The sequence below is a fragment of the Mytilus galloprovincialis genome, chromosome 11 (assembly GCF_965363235.1).
Source record: "Mytilus galloprovincialis chromosome 11, xbMytGall1.hap1.1, whole genome shotgun sequence".
In the NCBI taxonomy this organism is placed as follows: domain Eukaryota; kingdom Metazoa; phylum Mollusca; class Bivalvia; order Mytilida; family Mytilidae; genus Mytilus; species Mytilus galloprovincialis.
The window spans coordinates 12,240,065-12,267,623 of record NC_134848.1 but is presented as its reverse complement, the minus strand read 5'-3'; the positions used below and the strand labels follow the sequence as shown (position 1 = coordinate 12,267,623).

Sequence of the window (27,559 nt, the reverse complement as noted above, 5' to 3'; positions counted from 1 at the left end):
TGAAGACACGTACATATTGGGATTGGGATTGAGATTGTAAAAGTGTTATTATTTGTATTTATAATCATGTCGATTTTTTTTTTAAAACATAAACTGGATGAGGATTCTAACAACACGGACTGCTTCTGTATTTTAGTTATATCTTTCTTAAGTTGCTCGGTTGACTTCTATTGTTTTATTCTACTAGTCGGATATCCTTCTTTGAGCATAATCTAGAGTGACTTGAAAATTACATTCTCAATTTTAGATTATCACTTCGGTACTCTCCCGAGCTGCAGTCAAACCCTTCCTTCACTGAAGTGTCTGTTTGGCTTAGCAGGGTGTACAAGTATGCTGTCAAGTGCGGTAAGAATTTTAAGGTTAAATTATATGCCTTGTGTATCGAATTTAACACACTCTCTTACCGTTAGGAACTCAGGTAAAAACTCTTTTAAATCAGTCTATAGGTAGTATGTTGCTAATTCTGTAAGGTTTGTACAGTTTGCACATTTTGTACATTTTACAACACGCATATCACTATTTGATGTGAAATTCATTTTCTACGTTCCTTGGATTCCAACATTCATGTTTTGGAGTTTAGTAAAAAAACAACATTCATGTATCAGGAACGGACCATCCGATATTCGGATGTGTGTGGGGAATGGGAGTGGGGAAGGGGAGCTGTGAATTTAAAATGAGGATATTTCTTGTCCTGATTTTCACAATCGGCCAGCACCATGAGTTTAAAAAAACCCCTTCATTATGTCCATTAGATCCCTTTTTTGAACAAAAATCAGCTTAAAGATCTCTGCCCCACAATACTCACCTCCGAGTTAAAAGAAGGCCTATATTTCAAAACTAAATTTCGGCATCAAAATCCCTGCCATTATCCCCTCCTCCCCCCCCCCCCGAAAATTTAAATGATGGACGCCTACAATCATACCTATTTGGGTCCAGGTCAATTTGAAATAAGCAGCAGGACCCCTGAATCTATAGGGATCCAAATTTTGATAGAGCACTTACAAAATCAAAAGGCAGAATAAATAAATTGGCTACAAGAAAAGGTTATTCCGAATAAAAAAGCGTGTTGACAAGCAAGGACAAAATAAGGTCAATCGAAATGTCGCGAAAAAAGCAATAAAACAAACTTATCAATGCACCCTCCCAAAAAAATAAAAGGCTTGCTCCCTTATCGAAACAATGCCATTTTTCAGCTGAACGTAAGTAAAACGTGAAAAAGAAAATAAAAATAATACATTTACAGAAAAAAACAATTTACCACACACGTTTCTGGTATTTGAAAGACAAAAGTTTCCATACCTTTTGATCTGTCTTCTCGTGACTGACGAATATTATCGACCACTATACCAAAACACAAATAGGTCTGCATGGTCGGCGTACTTTCGAACTACAGCAAAGAGTGCAACTACATGACTATACATCATAAGAACGGTCAAGTAGGATTAACGGCACTGTATTTCCATCGGAAGAACAGAGGTGTAAATCGGTTTATATGTACATAAGTTGACAGACCAACAGGTCAACAGTTATACAAGTGTTATGGTCGACAACTTATTTTCCTGTATACATGTTTTGCCTAGGCAATTCAAATATGTAATAAAAATAAACCTTCATGTGCTACTTGGGTTCAGAATTTACGCCATCAAAATTTAAAATGTATAACAAATCTTTAAAGTTTCATCGTTTAGAAAAAGATAGGCATTTTGACTGTATATTTATCAATGACTTTTTAATGAAACATTAATCAAATAATCTTCATACGTAATTAAACCCAATGTCAATTTAAAAAAGAAGGCTCAATGATTTCTTTTTCAAGTTAAGTCTGAATGATAACAATCAGTTGAACAATGCAACTTTTCCCGATATGTCACAATTTTATGTAACGGAAATAACAATTGACGTTGGAACTCCATCATATGCCCTTAAATCACTATTATTACTTACAACAGTGTTATAGCATCAATACAAGTTATATACTATGATACAATATTGACACGACATAAGATAAAATAACGTGATCTATTGATTTGCATATTTATACATATTTATACATTATACAGGTGAGAACTGAATTAAATTAGTTCAATTTAAGCGTGATGTCACTATTCCGTTTTATGGATATGTTTAACCTGTATAAAAGGCATGTATGTTTTTAAAATAGATGGAAAAATGAAAATAATAACGGTATGTTGATACTGATTGTATGGAAAGCATGTTTTACAAAGTATCGATGACAAAATTAAATTACTTTAGGTAAGATACAGATAAAATTAGTCACAACAAAGTAGGGATTGAAAAACAAAAGTAATGTGCTCATGTTGAAACAGGTTACATATATAACATGCTCGACCAAATATCATTGGAAAAATACAAGTTAAGTTATTTTCAAAGATCATTCATATAAGTTTTATTTTAGCAACACGCTCTACAAGGTAACATAATTCAGTTCATCGAAGGGTGATCAGTCGTGCTGAACAAAAAAGGTGAGTGCCTCATTGTTATTATATTATTATCAGCAAAATCATATTTCCATGTTTGACTTTAAAAAAATAAGTACATAGGTTGCAAGAGAGACCAAATCTTTGAAAACACCATCCTTATTTCCGAAATACCTATTGATGTGTAATTCTTAACTTAGCTTACATCAAATAGTGTATCTATCATAAGCATCAGTATAGGAAAATGTACAAATGTCTGCCTTTTATAGTTAATGTCATAAATATCTACCCTTTTATAGTGAATTCTTTAGAAATATGCCTTTTCATAATGAATTTTTAAATGTATATGTAAATAACGACAAGAGTAGTATACCGCTGTTCAAAATCGGGGAAACAAACTAAAACTGAGGGAAACGCATTAAATATAAGAGGAGAACAACGACACAACATTCAAATGTAACACTCATAGCAACGGACAAAGCATTAGACAAAATCCGATGAGAATAACCAAATGAATATAACATCAAAACCAAATACATGAATTTGGGATAGAAAAGTACCCTGACACGTCTTATTGTAATGTGAATTCACACTTAAATGTCATTATTTGTATATATCTACTGTTAAGTAATGATAATTGACATTTTCGATGTGACTTTTTCTATAAACATCTCAATTACTGTAGATAGTTTAAGAAACATATATATAATGTTATAATGAATCTTTTCACAGTTGAATGTTTTATAAAAATTGTAATTTATTATTTTGTTACCTTGAATAGTCCAATTCAGCTAGTGTGTGAAAGAGAGAGAGAGAGAGAGAGAGATTTTAATTATTTGTTACAAAATATTGTATAGAACCAATTATATATTTTTAGTTGTGATTAGTATTGATCACATTGTGTTTTATTGATATGTTGAACATTTCATGAGCTATTGAAGTCTTATATGCTTTTAAAAATGGGTATTATGGGCAAGATAGTTTACCCTTACCCTGGTAGCGAAGGTAAAACACCAAGAAGTCCGAATGTCTGACAAAACGTGACCTTAGTTCATCTTTAAATAGGAAAAGTTTGGGAAATTTACAGAAATAACTTATGTCAGAAATCGTTTTTCATCCTGATAATATCATTTCGGACATTAAAAAAAATAGTATAATTTATTTAAAACAGTCATTTTAGAGATGGAGTATGTTATCAAACATTTATATTCAACATATATTTTCTGAATATATTACAATGACCAACTGTCTTATCAAAAGCAATGTTTCTCACACAAGGTCGTTTGATTGTGCTGAAGGGAATTCTTAAATATTGGCCAATTGAGACAGTTTTTTGCAAATTCATCAATAAGCTATATTTGATATAATTTGATTTTATGAACTTCGATAACATAGTATCACGGGCACAATAACAAATTGATTGACCGATACGATATATCAACATGCATTTGTGGTCTTATATTTTAAGATGCCAGTACAGTCGCCTATTCAGTTAATTTAACAAAAAAGTAAAATCACAAAAATACTAATCTCCGACGAAAATTCAAAACGTAAAGTCCCTTATCAAATGGCAAAATCAACAGCTCATACACATCAAACGAATATGAACAACTGTCATATTCCTGACTTGGTACAGGCATTTTCTTCTGGTTTTATAGTTAGCTAAACCTCTCACTTATATGACAGTCGAATCAAATTACATTATTTTGACAATGATGTGTGAACAAAACAATGACAGTTAAGGTGGTACCTAACACTACAGGGAGATAACTCTGTAAAATCTGCTAAACGTTTTAATTACGTTGTGTTGTTACGGGAATAGTAAGCTTCTAAATGATCAAAATTAGTGTTTGTCGAACTGCTATATAACCAGACGTGTAATTTTTCTGATGAATTGGTTGGTTCAAATTTAAAGATTTTTTTTTGTCAAAGGGTCAAAGTAAATAATTTGTCAAGATTTTATGAAAATTTACGAGATAAAACATTGCATTGATAGCCCATCTGATTATTTCAAGAGATCGAGAGATTTTCAGGGAAATGAGTAGTTCATATATACTTACTGTTTTGTGTCATTTTATGATTTACTAACAAGGATGATGTTTAAGCAATTGTTCCTAAAGATCTTTTCGAAATAGTTCCGAATGTTTCATGAATGCTAAACATGGTCTTGGTAAATTTGGAACACATATCGCAATTTTACTGTTCTTTGGAAACTTTTCGGGTATCATTTTTGAAGTATGACCTGCATACATTTCCGAATCCTTCTAATTTGAATACTGTGTGTTTTGATAATTGTTTTTTTTAGACCTTTCACTTTTGATTGATAAAAATTTCATTTCATAAATTATGAAAATATGCTTTTGTTTGAAGGGGAATTATATCGTGGTAATCCATTAAGATAGACATAACTGCAATGGTTCCCAGCAATTATGTTTTAATTGTTATTTCTTAAAACCTAACTACATTTAGAGTGTTTTCTGTTACAAAAACAATATTCATTGTTCAATAAGAATCCCCATGGGCTCACCAAAATAATTTTAACCTAAATATATCAAAACAGCTTTACTGAAAATTTAGAATCTGTATAAAACAAATGCCAGACATTCTCAAATACTTTTGAACATCCGTTACTCAATTTCAATGTATTTAGTTTTATTTCAGAACCCCCAAAACTCAATTTCAAGACCCTCATAATTTGATTTCAAGATATCAAGATATCAATTTTTTTTAATATTCTGAACTCGATATAGGCAAAGCCTTTGACTAAATTCTTTCCTCATGATTAGTTTATTGAAAATTCTCATCTGAAAATCTCATTATCAATATCATGTGGTAATAAATAATTCCAAGTCTACATTTGTAGTTCGTTTAATTTTTGCATTTACAAATAGGGCAATTATCTGGTCCGAATGTTATTCCAACATTGCATGGAGCAACACATCTGATTGGTGGACATACATTTGAATCTGTTGTTGCCATTGGTACTTTTGTTGTCAGGATGGCTGTCGTTGTCACTGGGGCTCTGGTTGTTATTGCAAGTGTGACATGTGCTTTTGTTGTAAGAACCAACGGTTTCATTGATGTTGCTGAAATCAAAAAGGGAATGAATTAATGATTCAACAATAGTCAGAAACAAAATTGAAACCAAAAACTTGGGGCAATTTTAAGAAATCAAAATTCAGTGATATATTTTAAAACAACCACCATTTTTTTCTTAATTTGTGTTTCTTGTCTCTTCAATGTATGCCTAGCAGAAACAGCTTTTCAGGAATAGATTACCTTAACTGTATTTGGCAAAATTGTTAGGAATGTTGGGTCCTCCATGCTCTTTAATTTCGCACGTTATTTGGCCTTTTTACCTTTTTTATTCGATTGCAACGGAAGAGTCTTTTGTAGACGAAATGCGCGTCTAGCACAATTACACAATTTAGTTTACTGTGGATGCTAAGATGAGTTATATACTAGCACAGAGTAGGACTGTAACTTATCTACCACTGGAAAAGATATATATAGACTTCCTTTATTTACAATCTCAATTAATTATTCGTGTGTTTCTCTGTCCTATATGTTCTCCTATTTTTTTGTATTGTAGTCCTGCCATGTAATGATGGCATTTTAATGTTATATTCAACGTTGTTATAAAAGCGGGAGATTTGGCATGTCACAAAAACAGGTTCAACCCACCATTTTTTTTTCTTAAAATATCCTGTACCAAGTCAGAAAAAAATGGCCATTATCGTTTCTGTGTGTGTTACATTATATGTTGTGTTGTTGTTCTCCTCTTATATTATGATGTGTTTCCCTCAGTTTAAACCGGGATTGGTTTTTTTTTTCTCAATCGATTTATGAGTTTCAAACAGCGGTATACTACTGTTGCCTTTATTGTTCACTAAAACAATAATAAACTTCAATCTATGTAGTTAACTTGTTACACGTACATTTACAAGAACATATTACACATCCATTACTGTTTATCTGAAGACAGCTTATATCACATCCGGGATTTATTGCAGAACAACCACCATTGTTACCGGAAGTACCCCCTGTACCACTTCCAAGTGTGCCAGGACCAAAAGTATTAACTGTGCTATTGTTGGAAACTAGAAAAAAATAAAATATTTAATGGCTTTTATAAATGAAAAGGGGTAAAAATTGAAAGTTTGTATATTTGTTTCCTTGGCAGCACAAGAATAGTTAAATTGTTTCTTTTAAAATTGTAACACGGTGATGACTGCTGTTTCACATATTTTGACTATTTTATTTATTATGTCTCTTTAATTCACACATCGTTGTAAGTATAACGGAATTTGATGAGACTGTCATACAAAGTGAGAGGTTTAGCGCAATACAACCAAGTTCAATCCACCATTTTCTACATTTGAGAATGCCTGTACCAAGTCAGGAATATGACAGTTCTTGTCCATTCGTTTTTGAAGGTGTTTTGTTATTTGATTTTCCCATGTGATTATGGACTTTCCGATTAGATTTTCCTCTAAGTTCAGTATTTTTGTGATTTTACTATTTAAATACCATGATAACAATTATGAGGGTCCTTTATTTATTTTATCTTTTAATTCGTTTACAATTTTTCTTTATATTTTATTCATCTTCAAAATCTTTTTTTATTCTTAGTTTATAGTTTAACACCCCACTGTTCTATGTTGTTTTTACCTATATTTCTTTTATCTTTTTATTGTTGAGCATTTATCTATACGTTTTGTTTTGTTTTGCCAATTGTTATCTCTCTTTAAAATGACATCCTGACCCTTTACGATCTATAATTTTGTAACCATATGATAGTATTTAAAATTTGTCCTTGCTTGAAAGCAGATTTTTACATCCCAATCCATATTTATGGGTTCTGCAAAATTGATTGACAAGGAGCACAAGCTTTTGGGACAGGTTCCATAACTATCTTATCAAGGTGAAATGTTTTTTTTTGTTAGAATCCCTTTCATTCTGATATCGAATTGCAATCATTTTCCAATATGTTATATTTGTTATTGATCATGAAAGCGGATGGTTTATGCATATGTTACATCTCATATTTATTCCATCCTTTTGGTGTCGATAGCTTTCCTTTTTTTTCCCTGTTGGTTGATATCTACCAAATTTAATTACTTTCGTTAAATAATGATTTCAATAAATAAAAATGAACACATTGAATTGAACAGCTGTTTATCCTTCAAAATTCAGAAATGCCGCAAGCTTCAATCATACAAATTTATTTGAGGTCAGCTTAATCGGAGTTAATTGGAATCTCAGTTTCTTAATGATTTGCCTAAGTATCAACGGCGCATTTAAGTGAGGCAAGTTACAAAACATGTCAATATCTAAGCTCTGACCACTGACCCGATGAAATCTTCTGCTACTAACAGTCAAACTGCAACGTAATTGACCAATTATAAAATTGATAATTTTGTGACGTCCAAAGCGCTCCTCAGCGACTTACAATCCTGATGTTAATCCTAATACTATACAGATGTAGATCGCTATTAATAACCATATTAAACGAATGTTTCGTACCAAATTCGAATCAATATGTTTACATTGAAAATTCTGATGAAAATAGAAGGTTGGCTTAAATGCATAATATCTGACAAGTCAGTTATTTTCGTAGGAGTCAATATATTTACATTATCTATAGAAGGTCAACACAAATATTTCTTGTAAATAAGAATGTATCATGTTCAAATTTATGTTAGTAAGGTATAAAAAAAAACTGAAAATAGAAGTTTACTTAATAGAAAACATTATGTTTTATTGAAATATTATCAGTTAACGTACAAAAGCACTGAAAAATATTTAAAGCAATTAGGCTATTTTTACCATTGAACGTTATGTCCTGGTTAAGAAAATGATGTTGATTAATATATTGTGAAATCACATTTTTACAAATCCAAAATTTACTCACAAGGAAACATCTTCACATTCAAAAATGATTTGAAAACCAACCTGGGCATTCACAATGAAGACAGCCATTGACGTCCATTTTTGTACATTTGATGTCGCACTTATTTGCATCAAAAGCTGGACAACCGCCATTGTTTCCGTTTCCGCCAGAAGGCACATCGGTAGTGCCGGGAGGCGCATTAGTAGTTCCAGAAGGTGCCGCAGTAGATGATGGGGCGACTGATAAAATACACATCAAAATTGTAAATATCAAAGGAGTAGGTCCAGGAAGACCCCTTTTTGGCCCCAAAATATAGCAGTTTTATAAAATTGTTAAAATGTAAACTTTTAGTCATTTATTGGATAGTAGAAAGGTTCTGTTATATAAATATGGGCTCTTTTTGACAATACAATGCACATATATTGAGAACTAGCACCATTAATTCATGCTAAATTACTGAAATCTTCACAATTTCAGCATTTTAGTTAAATTTTAGACGGTTTCCGTGTAAAACGAAAGTGGCCGCATTCGTGTTCATCCAAAATATTGAAATGAAAGTTGTATTTGATGATAATACATAACATATATAAAGATTGAGGATGAACACGAATGCGGCCACTTTCGTTTTTGACAAAAACCATCTGAAAAGTGACATTTTTTCGCATATTTGGTAGATTTCTCATATTTGAGCCTGAATCGGATCGTTTTTAATGACTAAATAAGTTAAAATCTTTCACATAAATTAATTGGATCATATGAAATTGACACTTAAGTGTTTAAAAAGTAGTCAAAATCTTTCGTCAGATGAAACTGAAATTTGAGGCCAAAATCGGTCCTTACCGGACCTACTCCTTTATAAAATTCAGAATAAATTTAAAGTTAAAAACTCTAAATGATAATACGTTTTGGCTAACATTACGTTTCACGTCATTAAATACATATGTCATGTAGAAGTTCAAATTAAAACGGATCGTAGTGAAATAGTATGTGTCCATAGTACACGGATGTCCCACTCGCACTTTTATTTTATATGTTCAGTGGACCGTGAAATTGGGTCAGAATATAATAAGCCATTAAAATAAGAAAGAGCATATCATTATGAACATGTGTACTACGTTTCAAGTTCATGGACTTCAACTTCATCAAAAACTACCTTAACCAAAAACTTTGATCCTATGCGGGAAAGACGAACGTACGAACAAACGACTAACGAACAAACGAACGAACAAACGAAAGTCCGACCAGACGCATAGTCCGAAATTAATAATGTCCCTAAATAAAGGCAACAGTAGTATACCGCTGTTCAAAACTCATAAATCCATGGACAAAAAACAAAATCGGGATAACAAACTAAAACCGAGGGAAACGCATTAAATATAAGAGGAGAACAACGACATAACACTAAAATGTAACACATATAGACAAAATCCCACGAGAATAGCAAATATAACATATATATATAACATCAAAACCAAATACATGAATTAGGGATAGACAAGTACCGTGACACGTCTTATCGCAATGTGAATTAACACTCAAAAATAAGAGAAAACAAACGACACAACGTTATAATGTAATACACACAGAAACGAACTATAATATAACAATGACCATATTCCTGACTTGGTACAGGGCATTTTTAAAGGAAAAAATGGTGGGTTGAACCTGGTTTTGTGGCATGCCAAACCTCGCACTTTTATGGCCATGTGAAATATAACATCAAAATGACAACACAGGACTACAATATAAATAAATTGGAGAACACAATTGACAAAGAATCACACGAACAACAGCCAACAAAAGGCAACAAGTTCAAAATTTTAATACGCCAGAAGTGTATTTTGTCCACACAAGACCTATGTGTGACGCACAGATACAAAAGTTTGAAAGCCGAAACGAGTACAAAGTTGAACAGCATCGAGGACCAAAAGATCAAAAAGGTTGTGCCAAAAACGGCAAGGGTTTTCTGTTAAGTTACCAGAAAATCCCTATAATTTAGAGTAATTTATACTTTTGCAAACAGTAAATTTAATAAAATGAATATTCAAAAGATGTACATGATAAAGCTGAAGTATTAACTAATTACAGGAAACAACTGAAATACATTTACATAACCAGACATTTGAAACACAAAAGTAGACACATCCGATAATAACGAATTCTCGCAAACTTAAAGCTGGTGATATAAAACGTTGTGGACCTACTCACGGTCGGATACTTCAGAGTACATTTTATACATCAATTTCATACATGAACTGTAGAGAATTACATTATTCTATTCTATTCTATGAAGCTATCTTTTTACAATATTGAAACTTTGTAATATTCAATAAGTGGGTCATAACAAAATATTGACTCCAAAACCTATAATTCAGAAATTGAGACTGCATGGGATGTTTTTTTCTAAACTAGGGTCGTTAAGGCTTAATTTGAACATATTACAAGTATTAAGGTAGCACAATACAAAGATTTTTCATCCCCAATCAGACATCTTTAAACTGATGTAATTCCACTCATCCTTCTTTAAATTTTATAAATGAGGTACCAAAAGAAAGAAGAAAGAATAATCTTTCAAATTGTGATAATTTCATCATGACATAATTATTGCATAATCAATTGTTATGTAATTAGTTGCTATATTATGATGTCCATACTTGAATGAATTTAGCTTCTTTGTTATTCATAGCATCCCAAAATATTTTATAGATTCTTGCACAACACAGTTTGACTTCCAAAACTGTGTCTTAGCTTTTTCCTATTGTATTTCATTCTCTCATAAATCTTCAATAAAGTTTGCAACATCATATCATAAGAGATCACTAAATTCAATTGGGTATACAATTTGTTCTATTGATGTTTTTGGAAATCTGAGACACAGTTTGAGAGTTGAGAGGTTGAAGGTTACTAGAGTATTTTCTATGAGATAGAGTAAATTATCTACCCTCGTATTAACCAATCAAAAGCAAGAATTTAACTAAAGTATAATAATATTATATGAAAGAGAAATGTCTAATGGTATTATCATACCTGTTGTAACAGAACAGTTACACCCAAGACAACCATTTGAATCCATGGAGACACAACTCATATCACAAGAAGAAACATCAAAGGTAGGACATCCACCAGCTCCTTGGCCACCTCCTGAGGAAGCTGTTGTTCCGGATGCAGCAGCAGTTGTCGTGACAGAAGCCACTTTATCAAAAAAATTTCATATTTATTCAAATTATTTTCTCGTGAGAGAATTTCATGTATTAAAAATACTCATGCTAACATAGTTAAGAGAAAGATTAATAACAAAAAAGCATTATTGTCAAAACATAATTGATTTTTCATGATAAAGGATCGTCATGAGCAATTTTATCACTTTACTTGTGGGACTTTATTTCCTATATGAATAGATAGAGGTGTTAATAAAATCAATATTATAGTTAGCAAAACACTATCACTGACGCCTACATGTAAATCAACTATCTTCAACAAAAGAAACGTGCCGTATTAAAAAAAAGTAAGCCAAATACTTCCCCGAGTCACACATACATTTAGTATGAATCTGAAATGTTTGTGCATTAACTTATAAATTATACATATATTTATCAACACGATTTAATTCTAGCACATCAACGTATTATATTATTAAACTACAACAATAGAAAGGTTTCCATACAACAAAAGAAGCTATAGACTACTCAAAATGTTAAGTCACATTTAAAATTACAATATGTCCACTAAACTGAATTAACAAGAGACAGAAAATTTAAAAGAAAAGTACCCGAAACACAACTTACCTGTTGAAACAGGACAGTTGCAACCAAGACAACCATTGGAATCCATAGAAACACAATTCATATCACAACTAGACACATCGAAGGCAGGACATCCACCAGCTCCTTGTCCACTTCCTGGTGAAGCTGTTGTTCCCGAAGCAGCAGCAGTTGTCGTCACAGAAGCCACTTCATCAATAGTATATTGCATTTAAATATTTTGATAGTGTGTGAGAAATGTATGAATATGATAAACATATGCTAACCTTAACGGATTGTTTTGAAAAAATAATACTTTCATCCTATACTGTCTATTTCCTGGAAAATTATCATCTTGAATAAGTTGATATTTTCACTTTATATTCATAAATGTATTCTACTTTAAACAATATTACTTACTCCGTGATATTTATTGTTGAATAGCATCTTCTTATTACTAGTAATGCAATTTAGTTTTATAAATGTATTATATGGTCATTTTGGTTTTTTGTAGGTATTAATGTAATACACAAAAAATCAAAAGTGAATTGTATATTGTGCAAAGAGATGGTTTATGATGTACGTGTCGCAAAAGGGCCCGTATACATAGAGCTACTGCATTTAATAATTGTTTCGAAGGGACGGATTTTTCTCCATGTCCAACGATAAATTAGTACTACGATTGGATATCTTGATTTCGTCGCGTTTAGATAAAAAGATACTTTTGTAATTTACCTACCGGTTGTATCTGGACAGTGACAGCTTATACATCCATTTGAATCCATGGCAACACAACTCATATCGCAAGTTGAAGCATCAAAAGCTGGACAACCACCTGCACCCTGGGGTGACTGTGTAGTTCCTGTTGAAACCGTAGTGTTAGATCCAGATGATACTGGAATTTGAATAATTAAGAATCATGATGGGTATTGTTTAAACAAGAACCTCAATAACGTAAAGATGTTTTGTCTTCGTTTCAATTTAATTTTTTTAATTCGAGATTCAATTGTCAGTCGTTTGATAGATGAAACGTTTATCTAGCAAACAACATTGTAATCCTGGTATCTATGATGAGTTTATTCTACACCACCAAAATACTACAACAGCTAAACGTCAAGGCGACAACACAGGTTTTCAACAGTTAAAACGTGTCTTTACAATACATCAAGCCTGAATTCATCCTTTGTCTATAGATAAACAATGATGTAGGGAATAAATATCAAATAAAAGTATGTATTCAAGAACTTATCATCATTCTTGGGACCGATTATATATATATTCTACTTAACACAATATATCTTAATACATATTCCGACTGTTATTAATCGTTGAACATGATATGCTTTATTACGATTAATTTGTATCGATTAAATTGAGAATGAAAATGAGAATGTGTCGAAGAAACAACAACTCGACCAAGAGAAGATATCAGCCAAAGGCCAACAATGGGTTATTAATAAAGCGACAAAATCCCGCACCCAAAGGCGGGCTTTCGCTGGCCCCTATACTAAGCTTTTTCATGTTGGTTTAACGTATGTTAATGAAAGATGAAAACTTTCTACGTAATTCAAGAGGAAAGTATATTGAGATGATAGAATGTGTATGTTGTATGTGCCGGCAAATGTTTAATGAAATGCTACTTTTGTAATTCATATACCGGTTGTGTCAGGACAGTGACAGCTTAGACATCCATTAGAATCCATGGCAACACAACTCATATCGCAGGTTGACGCATCAAAAGCTGGACAACCACCTGCACCCTGGGGTGACTGTGTAGTTCCTGTTACCACTGTTGTGTTAGATCCAGATGATATTAAAATTTAACTTATTAACTATCATAATGTGTATCTCATGAACATAACAATTTTGTGTCTGCGCTTCAATTTAATTGATCTGACAACGACGCTCGTCTGTACTCTGATGCAACCTTTTGAAATCTATTGATCCATACATTATTTACCTTAAGGTGGTACCCAACACTTTCACTAAAATTAATTTGGCTCGTTTAATTTTCATAAAATTTTGTCAAAGTATTAACTTTGACCCTTAAACAAAAATATCAAAATTTTCAAAATTTGAACCAACCATTTTGTCAGAAAAATTACACTGGTTATATAGGAGTTTGAAAAACACCAATTTTAATCATTGAGAAGCTTAATATTCCTTTTACAACACAATGTAATTAAAATGTTTAGCTGACTTTACAGAGTTATCTCCCTGTAGTGTTAGGTACCTTAAAACTATACAGCAGGTATTCCTATTGGTACATGTAATAACAATGTTGTCTGGTGAACTCAAAGTACCGGATATGTTTATTTTACTTTAGAAACGTTTTATTCAATTGAAACATTCTGTGTTATAAGGATACTATCAGACACAAGTTAAATCTAAATATAAAGGCAGTTTCCTGTATATGCAATAATAATAATATTGATTTATTAAATTGTGTTGATATAAGCAAAAAGTAAAATCACAAAAATACTGAACTCAGAGGAAAATCTAATCGGAAAGTCCATAATCACATGACACAATCAAATGACAAAACACATCAAAAACGAATGGACAAGAACTGTCATATTCCTGACTTGGTACAGGCATTTTCAAATGAAGAAAATGGTGGATTAAAGCTGGTTTTATAGCGATAAACCTCTCACTTTGATGACAGTCTAATGAAATTCTGTTATATTTACAATGATGCGTGAACTAAACAGACGTAATAAATAAAATAGTCAAAATATGGGTACAGCAGTCATCATCGTGTAACAATTTTAAAAGAGACAATTTAACAGAACACAAAAACATGTATCTACAAACACATTCATTTATTCGCGTGTCTGACGTCAGAAAATTGTATACATCACGTCAACTTTTTAAATATTATTCCCTTCGAAGTTTAAGAGCTATGATATACATCAAAAAATACCTGTTGTTAGTGGACAATTACAGCTAAGACATCCACTCGAGTCCATAACAACACAACTCATATCACACGTTGAAACATCAAATGGTGGACATCCACCCGCACCTTGTCCTCCTCCAGATCCATTTCCTGTGATTGTAGCTATTGTTGATCCTGTCGGTGCCACTAAAAAAATTTTTTTTTTAAGATTCCAGTTGGTTATTTTACTTTTTGATGAACTTAAATGATTGCTTTCACATTCTCTAACATGCAGGTTACCTGCCAAACACACCCTAAATGTGTATACTTAATTTTTAAGTACAAGTGATCTTCCTTAGGTTACTTGTTTTTAAAACATTTACATCCCACATTTCCAGAGAGACACCATTATGATTTCACACAATACCTGCATGACAATTGGCCAACATTATGCTCCAGTTGTTGTGGCGATATTTGCTTCCACCTTTTGTTATTTTATTCATCTTTATAGAAAGAAAGAAAAATATCTGCGGTTCTTCTAAATAAAAAAAACAACTTAAGCATTTACTAAAAAACTAGTTTCTGAAATCTACGGTTATAAACAAAAACACACACTATACTATACCTTACCTGTAGATGCTGGACAGTTACAACTCAAACATCCGTTGGCGTCCATGCTAACACAATCCATGTCACATGTTGACACGTCAAAGGGAGGGCATCCACCTGCTCCTTGGCCTCCTCCACTAGATTGTGCTTGTGTAGTTCCCCCTGAAGGTACGACTACAAATATTGAAAAGGTTTTAGAATTCATTTCCATAAAATTGATACATTCATACTTATGGCCATTGTGTTAAATGCAAAAAAACTAAGTCAGTGTTTTAAAAACTGTATGTTAAATTAAGAAAACTATGTTCCCAACTGTTCTATTTTCCAAACTGTAGCAGATGAACAGATTAACCAGTTGCATGCTTAATGTTGGTATTTACAAGTAGCTTGCATGCATTTAAAGCGTTATAGAGCATCAATGACGTATTCAACACAGTGGTCTTTACATGAAAATGACGTACAATAGAAGCTATACCAACCACAAGATCCTCACTGCCGATAAGACACATTTTTAAAATAAAATGATTTCCTTCCTAAAGTAAGGCGACAGTAGTTAAATAAGGGCAACAGTAGTATACCGCTGTTCGAAACTCGATAGAGAAAAAATTCTGTTTACTAAAACTGAGGGAAACGCATCAAATATAAGAAGAGAACAACGACACAATAGAAACACAATATTAATATGAAACACACACAAAACGAACAATAATATAACAATGGGCATTTTCCTGACTTGGTAGAGGACATTTTAAGAAAAAAAATGGTGGATTGAACCTAGTTTTGTGGCATGCAAAACCTTCCGCTTTTATGGCAATGTTAAATATAACATTGAAATGACAACTTTACATGACAAGACTACAATACAAATAAATGAAAAAACATATAGGACAGAAAAACACACGAATAATAGCTAACAAAAGGTACCATGTCTAAATTTTAATACGCCAGACATGCGCCTCGTCCACACAAGACCAACCAGTGACGCTCGGACGAAAAAAGCCCGAAAGCCAAAACAAGTACAAAGTTGAAGAGCACTAAGGACCTGAAATTCCAAAAGGATGAGCCCAACACAGCCAGGGTTTTCTGCCTGGGATAAGAACATCCTTATTATTTAGAACAATTCATACTTTTGCAAACAGTAAATTTTATTAATAAATGACTATATTATTTATACATGCTAAAACTGAAGTGGTGACAAACTACAGAATAAAAACAGATACATTACATAAAACAACCTAATCCAACACATAAAAATGCACAGCCAAGTTAGCCAAAGCCTCAACGCACAAAGTTTTGATTTGATTTGTATTTGTAAAATTAAACTCCCAAAAATAAGATAGAATTATGATTGATTTAAGATTAGATTTGTAATACTGATATTACATTTATTAATAACAAGGAAAATTACAATACTTATTAATATGAAATTGTGGTAGTAATTAGATAATAACCACTATTTTAGTTTAGTGATGTTCAAAATTCCATAGATCGATTAGGAACAGACAAATTAGATTAAAAACAGAAACTAAAGTGGTTGCAATTTTGTTTTGAAATAATCTTATAATCGCCTTGAACATTTAACTTTATAAACTACATAATTTATTGTTCGGACGTCCATATAACCTCATGAAGTGTGCACTCTTAATGACTTTATCAAACAAATAGATATAAGAAGATGTGGTGTGAGTGCTAATGAGACAACTCTCCATCCAAATAACATTTAATAAAAGTAAACCATTATAGGTCAATAAACGGTCTTCAGCACGGAGCCTTGGCTCATACCGAACAACAAGCTATAAAGGGCCCCACAATTATCTTACCTGTTGATGCTGCACAGTTACAAGTTAAACAGCCAGATGAATCCATTGAAACACAATTTAAATCACAGACTGAAGCATCGAATGGTGGACAGCCTCCTGCACCCTGGCCTCCAGACGTCTGATTTCCTGAACTAGATGAATTTGTTGCACCTGGACTAACTAAAGAGAGCAAGAAAACAACAAGTTGTTTAATTCCAGTTAGGACATTCATTATAGATAATTGGTGTTCAAGTGTATTTAAAGTGTATCTGAATTTCAGTTCAATACTGTGTTTTCTATATTTCATAAATGTTTATTTGTTTTAATTGATTCAACATTCTAAACTTTATTGTTTCTTTAATTATGTTTGCTATTCCCATTTTTCCCTTAAGATAATGTAAAGCATCTGTGCTTTCACAAAGCAATGCGGTGATTAATAAAAACAATCCCGCGAACTCTAAAGACCATCGACCCTCTTATTAATAATTGTATTGGCACTCAGCAGCCAGCTTTCAACACCAAATTACAGAATCCTGGCTTCTGACAGTATCATAAATAATAACATGGGATTTAAAAATATTTGAGAGTGTTCATGATTCCCTAAGTTAGTTCTTATACCAGTTTCAACTTATTTTCGCGGATACTTTAGTTTGCGTGTTACCCTTTCTATTCCACTTCGCAGCTATTTTATTTCTCGATTTTCTCATTAACTTGATGTAGTTTAGTAAGGAAAGATACATAAGTTTGACATTTCCGCGACGATTTATATTCGCGTAATGTTTCTCCGTGCAGAGTTTCTAAAAAAAATCGCTTGCAAATTAAGCTGATTTACAGTATCCGTGTCGTAAGTGCGTTTAAGAATTCAACTGAAAGCACAATTATATAATCTTTAAAAAAAAACAATAAATATTATTCTAGATATTTAACTTGTCGATGCTGGACAATAACAGCTCAAACATCCATTGGAATCCATACTAACACAATCCATGTCACATGTTGACACATCAAAGGGAGAGCATCCACCTGCTTCTTGACCTCCTCCACTAGATGGCGCTTGAGTAGTTCCTCCTAACGGAGCAACTGAAATATTGATAATTTGACTGCAGATTTTGGATTTCGACCATAATTTGTCTACTGTTGTTCATTTATAATTTCAAAATCCGAACCCTTATACAAACATCTTTGGGCAGGTATAACTGTAAGATACTGAACATATAGGCAAGCCAGATACGAATCAGATACATGCATTAGGGAGATACATTCCTTAATTTCAAATGATTTCCTTAAGTTTTTTTTAGAGAATTTAAATCAACCATAATGTTCATGACAGGACCAAAGTACTGAGCTACTTGACTAATGATATCCAATATTATATCATAAGAGATAGAAAGAAAATAAAAGCAAAAAATAAATTATTTGAATTGGCTGTTCAATTGATGATTTTGATAATTATCTATTTAATTTATAAAAGCTAATCGTGTACTAATAAATGGATATTACATGATTTTCTCAAAAGGCTAGCTTTCTAAATCTACGACATGTACGAGTCATTATTCCAGATGGTCATTATCCTTTTCAAATCAAAGTCCTATTAACAAAGTACTTATTTTGACAATTATCATTAAGGTGCGTCCTTAAATATCACTCTAGATTAAAATAAAAAGTATATAGCAATGTTCTAATTACTGCGGATTTTTCTTTTCCCACGGTGCATTATTTTCGTACATCTCCAGTATATGATATCTAACCTGTTGACGCCGGACAATTGCAACTCAAACATCCGTTGTCATCCATACTAACACAGTTCATGTCACATTCTGACACATCAAAGGGAGGGCATCCTCCTGCCCCCTGGCCTCCTCCGCTAGATGGCGCTTGTGTAGTTCCTCCACTAGATGGTACTTGTGTAGTTCCTCCAGCAGAGGAAGATACAAATTTGATAATTCTCATTATTGCAGTTTTAGTAGGTAAATAGATAGCAATATTTCCATTACTGTAGATTCATTTATTTTCGTGAGTTCTAATTTTCGTGGATATTTCATTTTTTAGTTTTGGCAAAGTCTGTACGAAATTCATTTAAATTCAGTAGTATATTGCTGTTCAATGAGAGGGCATCCAACTGCTCTCTGTATCAATGAGGTCACAACTTTGATTTTGATTTTTTGAGTTTGAACCTTATTTTTTCTTATAATTTCTTAATTTATCAACGGAGAATTTAAAAATAGTTTGTTAATCATGTCAGTACCGAAGCACTTACTACTCAGTTGTTGATATCTCAGTGGTCGATCAAATGCTAAATAAAAATGCTAGAAAAACTAATACTTTTGAACATTTGAGACATGTACATTGTCGAAAAATATAAAGTAATTTGTACCCTCTACAAAACAGAATAATAACTCGGGGGAAGGGAGGGAGGGGGTCATAGGCTCGCTTTTTGTCCCGTTTACATAGCTCAAACAAATACATTTGTATATCTTCCACATTGTTTTTTTTTAAATTTTCATCGAATAATGACTACCTTTTTGGCTTAAAAAATACAAAGATTTTTCAAGATGGCCGCCATTCAATATGGGTAATATTTCCATAAACTTTGTTCAACAAGACAATTGGAATCAGCACTGTTATTCTATTACCCAATTTTCATGTCAATATCTTCTCTAATATTATTTTCATATATTTTTTTATTAATCTATAGAGATCAAACGGCCGCCATTTTAAAATGGCTACCTCTTCCGCAAATTTCGACTTTCAGAGTGGGTCCATAGCTTAAAATGTTGTCCATGACATATACTACCACTATTCCAAATTTCATGCTTTTACCACAATCTGAGCAATTTTGTCAAAAATCTGCACAAATCGACTGGACTAATATCCAACCAAATTTTTCAGAGAAAGTGATTAGTTCAAGTTTTTTAAAAATTTGAATTTTTTTCAAATGATCAATTGAAAGTAAATATTTAGTCAAAACTTTATGAAAATTAAACGAGCAAAATTATTTTTTGTCAAGGTGTTGGGTACCACCTTAAAAAGTAAATCACAAAAATACTGAACTCCGAGGAAAATTCAAAACGGAAAGTCCCTAATCTAAAGGCAAAATCAAAAGCTAAAACACATCAAATGAATGGACAACTGTCATATTCCTGAATTTGTACAGGCATTGTCTTATGTGGATAATGGTGGATTGAACCTGGTTTTATATCTAGCTAAACCTTTCACTTGTATGACTGTCGCATCAAATTTCATTGTATTGACAATGATGCGTGAACAAAACAAACAGATACAATAGGTAAAAATATCAAAAATTTGGGGTAACACAGACCAAAACAAATGTCGATAAAAAGTTTAGACTCATGAAAAGGGAGAACGTATAATAAGTCATAGTCATATTCATTTTCCTTTCTTGAATAAAATATCATTCATAAGTTAAAATTTTAACATTTTAATATAAAAACCATAGGAATGACATGACAAATATATTTGATGTGTTAAGATGCCATTACCTGGCTGTAAAAAGATATTCCATATGAAAGATATCCCTGTAAATTTTCTTAATTCTCTTATTTTAATTGATTGTTGATTGATTTACACCGCATCAGCATAAAAAAATGAGCACGGCGAAATTCTGTTATTAAGCCATAATTATGGGGAAAATATTTATGATACTTAATATCACTGAGAATTAAGAAAAATATTTATGCAATACTGACATAAAGAATAGCTTTCAAAAGTTCTGCGAAGAGATTACAGTATGTTGGAATTGGTCTAACAATCAATGCTGAAAAGAATTCGAAAAAAAATAGACGTCATTTCTGATTATTAGAATAATTTCTCATTTTTTCAAATTCAAAATATCTATACATGCTAATATAAAATTGTTTTGCAACATTCGGATCTCTTACGATTTATGAGTAATAATAATGTTAATTATTTACAGAGGCATCTCTTAAACACTAAATAATTGTCTTGTTGAAATATATTAATAAAACAACAGACAATACAAATTATCAATTTGGTTTCAAACATATATTGTAACAAATAACTATATACAAGTATGGGTCTACCTTATAGTAATCATTCATCGAGGCAGACTACTTTCATAAGAAAGCAGAAATACATGAATTCCTATTTTCAATAGACATGAAGACGACAAAGCAATAGATTTTATATAGGCTTTAGTCATTTAACTCACTTTTGACTCCGGAGTGTACATATTATATGAACCTACTCTGCATTAGGAAATCCTTGTACTCAATCAGAAAAGAGTAACTAAACGAAGTCAAATCTAGCTTACAATCGGTTCGAATTGGAAGAAAAACAAATAAAAGTTTTGGTAAAGAATTCGGTGACATAAAAGAAGTCTATTGAATGAATACTATGCAATAAAATAAAAATAGATGACTCAATTTTCTGCAATACAAACCTATGGAATACTTATTTGTATAGTAATAATCAAAAACGCTTATTGCATAATCCGACCATATCGTGATCATTACGCAAGCAATTTATAAAACTTAACAATAATTGTAGCGTCAGTTTTTCATGAATAAAATAAGGAAAGACTCAATCAAATTGTACTTGGATTTGTGAAGAATTGAAATTCCGGGATTATGTGAGGATATAAAACAAACACCTATCACAATAGTGAAACATATTTTTATATTTCTAAATATATAAAAATAAACAATTCAGATGTTGATAAACAAAGGTATCGTCTAAAGCAGATAAATAAAAAAATGGACTATACACATTCATTCATTCATTCATAAAAATTGCTATAAACAGCAATGGCTTTGCTTTCCTGATAATTAATATAACTCTCATATTATTGAATTCTACTGATGGTAATTTCAGATTCATCATCTGACTAATACAAAACGATTACATGTGTGTTAACAAGTTATTTTTTAAAAGATCAATTTTCTTTTATCACCTTTTCCATCATTTTGGAATGGCACAAGTGGACATATGTTTTTGCTGTTTCCAGAATATTTACAATATGAGCCCAACTTTCTCACTCTTGCCGACAGCTCAACCCTGGATTACTAGTATATGAATTTTGTGACCTTTTGACGTGTAATCTTGTTGCTCAAAACATGAACATTATTTAATGATCATTTATGATATCACACCTTTATTAAATTCATATTTCTATTCAACTTTGATCAATATTTTTAAGATATACATAAGATAAACATGCCTGTATACCTTTGTAATTCCATTTTCATCCATACTTTTGAGATATGTGTTGTATTCAATTAACATCAATATTACATTCATGGATCTTTGCACACGTTTACAAATATGACTGTTTTACAACTAGAATCAACCTACCTATATTTTTTTCATTTTCTTTCCAAACGTTATAGTTTTATTTTATTTTATTTTGCTGTAACACATCATCAGGAATGATAAAACCAGGACATTCATATTGGTTATCAGTGTTGTATTGGACTGTATCATTCTCTGTTTAGGAAAACAGTACCCTTGTCTGAATAGAGGTATCGATTTCTTCCGTGTTTATTTGTTTGATGTCGGTACTCTGTGCAGTCAGGAACGTAACATAAGTTCTACATTCAAACATGCATTCGTTTACCGAATATGCGTTTGTCATACAATCCAACAGGTTTTTAATATATTGCTGTAGAAATTATAATAATGCAATATTAAATTATTAAACAATTTAATTTCGATTTTCGCCGGTACTTCATATCATCATCGTACATTAACAAAATTTTAAAGAGTAATTGTCTTCGTCGACCCTGAATAATAGAAAATACTTTTTCAGCGTTTAATTGTTTCCTGTATGCCCGCAATGCAGTACGAAATGTAACATTCTTCACTGGTCTATTGTTATCTATGATTTTTTTCGACGCAGAATATTGAGGCAAACAATCTAACCACCTCCAAATGTATTGCTGTATTAGATCATTCGGAATAACAATACCAAAACATTCATATCGATTCTTAGAATTGATTTTGACGTCCTCCTCTGTCATGACAAACATTTTATTGATAAAATTAACATCTGCTGTCTGAATGATTGAAGCAATTTTGTTTGTGGTAAATTGTCTCGTGTAATTGAGAAGGGCAGTACGAAATAAAACGTTTGTCAATGGTCTATTTTCATCAATGGTTTTCTCTAATCTAATGGGTTTTGACAAATTGTAAAACCACCTCCAAATGTATTGCTGTATGAGATCATCAGGAATAACAATACAAAGACATTCGTATCGGTTCTCAACATTTTCTTTGATGTCCTCATCTGCCATTACAAAAAATTTATTGAAAAAATCTTCATTTGCTGTCTGAATGAATGAAGCTATTTTGTCTGTGGTCAGTTGTCTTATGTAAGAACGAAAAGCAGTACGAAATGTATCATTCATCAATGGCCTATTTTCGTTCACATAGACCTCAAACCAAGAAGTTTCTGCCAAAATTCCTATCAATCTCTTACAGTATTGCTGTAATAGAACATCAGGAATAACAATACCAATATATTCGTATCGATTTTGAGAGTCATCTTTTATGTCATCTTCTGCAATGATAAACATTAAATTAATGAAATCTTCCCAGTGTGCTGTCTGAATGAGTGAAGCAATATTTTCTGTCGTTAGTTGTCTTAAATAGATGTTGAAAGCAGTTCTAAATGTAACATTCTTCAATGGTCTATTTTCATCTATGATTTCCTTTAGCCAACGGATATTGGTAAAATAATTAAACAACCTCTGAATGTACTGTTGTAACAGAGCATAAGGAATAACAATACCAAAACATTCATATCGGTTCTCAACGTTTTTGTTGATGTCTTCCTCTGTCATGACAAACATTGTTGACAGGAAATCATCCGTTGCTGTCTGAATTAATGAAGCTATTTTTGCTATGGATAGTTGTTTAAAATGGGTACGTAGAGCACGTTGAAAAGTAACATTCATCAATGGCCTATTTTCGTCGATGAATATGTCAAGATACAAGGAAATGCTCCATTCGTTTATCAATCTCTCTAGATATAGCGGTAACATATCATTTGGTATAACAATGCCTAAAAATTCATATGCGTTGTCGGCGTTTTCATTCATGTCCTCCTCTTCCATAATAAACATCTTAATGATAAAATCTATGTCTGCTGTCTGAATAAGTGAAGCTATTTTTTCAGGGGTTAGTTTTTGTAAGTAGACACGAAAGGAAGTGCAAAATGTTAAACACATCCATGGTCTATTGGTTTCTGTCATGTACTTCAGTGAACCGATTTTAGTAAAAGCATCAAATAACCTCTCAGTATATTGCTGTACCAGATGACCAGGAATAACAATACCAAAACGTTCATCTTGGTACTTAGAGTTTTCTTTGATATCATCGTCTGTCATGACAAACATTCTAATGATTAAACTATCCTTTGCTGTATGAATGAGTGACGCAATTTGTTCACTAGTTAGTTGTCTTATGTAGGTACGAAATGCATTACGAAATTTGACATTCCTTAATGGCATATTCATTTCAATGGTGTACCCTTCCTCCTCAGTCCAATTATAAAACAATCTTTGAATGTATTGTGGTAACAGATAATCAGGAATGACAATTCGCAAACTATCCGTAGGATCTTCGTTGCTGTTATCTTCTGACATGACAAACATATGATCGATGAAGTAAGAATCTGATGTCTGAATGAGAGAAGCGATTCTTTCTGTGGTTAGTTGTAATATGTATGTACGAAAAGCAGTACAAAATGTACCATTCATCAATGGTCTGTTTTCAGACATTTCTGCTTGTATTTTCAAGCCTCCTTTTTTACTTTTTGTCAAATTATCAAACAACCTCTGAATGTATTGCTGTAAAAGATCATCAGGAATAACAATGCCAAAGCTTTTACATCGGTACTTGCCGTCTTCTTGTACGATCTCCTCTGCCATGTAAAACATTTGATTGATGAAATCATCCGATGCTGTCTGAATGAGCGTAGCAATTTTTTCTGTCGTAAGTTGTCTCATGTAGGTATGAAAAGCAGTGCGATATCCAACATTCCAAAATGTTCTATTTTTATTTATGTCCACTAAACAATCAGATGATTTAGTCAAATCATCGAACACCCTATTAATATATTGATGTAACAGATCATCAGGAATAATAATTCCAAAACATTCATATCGGTTCTTAGAATAGACTTTGATACTACCTTTTGTCATGACAAACATTGTATTTAAAAAATCTTTGCTCCCTGTCTGAATGCAAATAGCAATTCTTTCTGGGCTTAGTTGTTTTATGAAGAATTTCAAGGCATTGCAGAATGTAGCACATGTCAAAAGACTATTGTTCTTCATAAATCTCCCCGTAGAATTAGTCTCAATCAAGCATTTAAACCATTTCTCAATGTAATGCTGCAACATATCATCAGTCAAAATAAATTCATAACATTTAAATTCTTCAAACCTATCTCTTTTATTGTCTTTGACATCTTTAGTTCTCATAACGAACATGGTATTTAAAAAGCTTGAGTTTGCTCTTTCAATGAGGGCAGATATTTCCTGTTGGGAAAGATGGTCCATGAAGTCAAAGAGCATAGTACGAAATTTTATATTATCAAAGTTTTCATTTTCCCTTATGTCGTTATGAACATTACACGAACATACAATATCGTCAAACACTCTTTTCGTGTACAGTTGCAATTTGTCATTAGATAAAAGTATTGAATAGTGGACACTTTCATTTTCATCTGTGACAACAAATCTCTCACGAATAAATCTGCCATTGGCATATTTTATCAGTATGTTTAGAACTTGTTCTTGTGTTCCAAAATAAAAAGCTAGGAAATCAAACAGTTTGTCATGGATAGTTTTGTAGATGTCTTCATCATACGTAACAAATGTTCCTATCAGTATTTTGAGTTGGGTCTTGAGCTCCCTAACTGTTATATTTTCATCTATATCAAATACATCTGTTAAATCTTCTATTATTTCTTTAATTTTATACTCACCTGTAAGATGTTTTTCTTCTAACTTGTTGTTGTGTAAAACTAACAACAACAGAGCACAGTACGTGTACTTACCTTCTTTACTATCGTTATACATATGAATCAGATCTTGTTTGTAAAATGAAAACGGGTCATTTAAAGACATTTCCAATGTAAAGTGTGGATTAGTTTTTTCAAGATGATATAATTTACATAAAAGGGGAAAGAACTCATATTCACCTAAATGTTTTATTGCATTGGATGAATGCTCCTTAAAATATGCAACAGACAATTTTTCTTTTTCATCGGACGTTAAGGATAAATTCTGAGTCCCTAAGTTACACACACATGTTTTGAAAATTTCTACACATCCAGACTCCTCTTTAACCACTATACTTCTAAACCCCTTATCTTGAAAAACTTGTAGTCTGCATGTTAAAATCAACTTATATTTACTGTTTTCTAAGATACTCTTTATATCTTCTATTGATTTATTCCATTCCTCTATCCGACTTAAGTTTGCTGTAAAATTTCCACACAAATCGTCCACGATATACAATGTTTTTCTGTCAGATTTATAATTATCTTTTAGTTCTTTTGCATCTGCTATTGGAAAGATTGTGTATCCATTTATTTCCATTTTGAGAGCTACATTTCTTACGAGGGCAGTTTTCCCAATACCAGATGGTCCGATCACACTCACACATTTGTGTTTTTTGATACACGTAAGCACATGCTCGGTGGCTCTGGTGTTGATATAAAGACTGTCATCCCTCTCCCATTTCTCTGTTTTATCGATCATGAGATCTAATGTGTAGAATTAAAACATGTAGCCTTTTTGCTTTCATAAAACGTTTCATAAATAATTTTAGAAATTAACATTAAGTCATTTTTAATATACATATCTTGATAAATATATCTTGTATAAATAATTGATATGTTTTACGCGTTGACATAGAATTATAACAAATGAAATCTTATATATACCGTCATTCAGAGAAAAGGGAGTGCACACGCTTGTATTTTTCGGCATTTTACTAATCATTTGATTTATGTTGAAAAGCTTATTATGTAAGTTTTTCTACCAGTCTCATATAAACTTAACGTTGTCAATGTTCTATGATAATGGTGTCATGGTCAAATGAACCATGCCGTTCAGAAATATACATTTCTTTCACCAAATGAAGTTGACCTGTTGCTAATTAGAATGAAACTACACGTACAAAAATAGCATTATCCGTAAACCATAAATATGAGG

At 32.1% G+C, this 27,559-nt stretch overlaps 1 protein-coding gene across 1 annotated transcript; it reads right to left on the bottom strand.

Moving 5' to 3' along the window:
* Positions 1 to 5,290: 5,290 nt before the first annotated feature.
* On the bottom strand, positions 5,291 to 19,647 carry LOC143052035 (uncharacterized). The gene is made up of 12 exons (XM_076225009.1): positions 19,106 to 19,647; positions 18,285 to 18,437; positions 17,379 to 17,537; positions 15,580 to 15,732; positions 14,995 to 15,156; positions 13,729 to 13,860; positions 12,811 to 12,966; positions 12,117 to 12,281; positions 11,359 to 11,523; positions 8,394 to 8,570; positions 6,377 to 6,538; positions 5,291 to 5,524 (listed from the first exon to the last, which is right to left on the bottom strand). Exons 1-12 carry the CDS (start codon positions 19,305 to 19,307, stop codon positions 5,307 to 5,309), a joined length of 2,004 nt encoding a protein of 667 aa, XP_076081124.1. The 5' UTR covers positions 19,308 to 19,647; the 3' UTR covers positions 5,291 to 5,306.
* Positions 19,648 to 27,559: the final 7,912 nt, after the last annotated feature.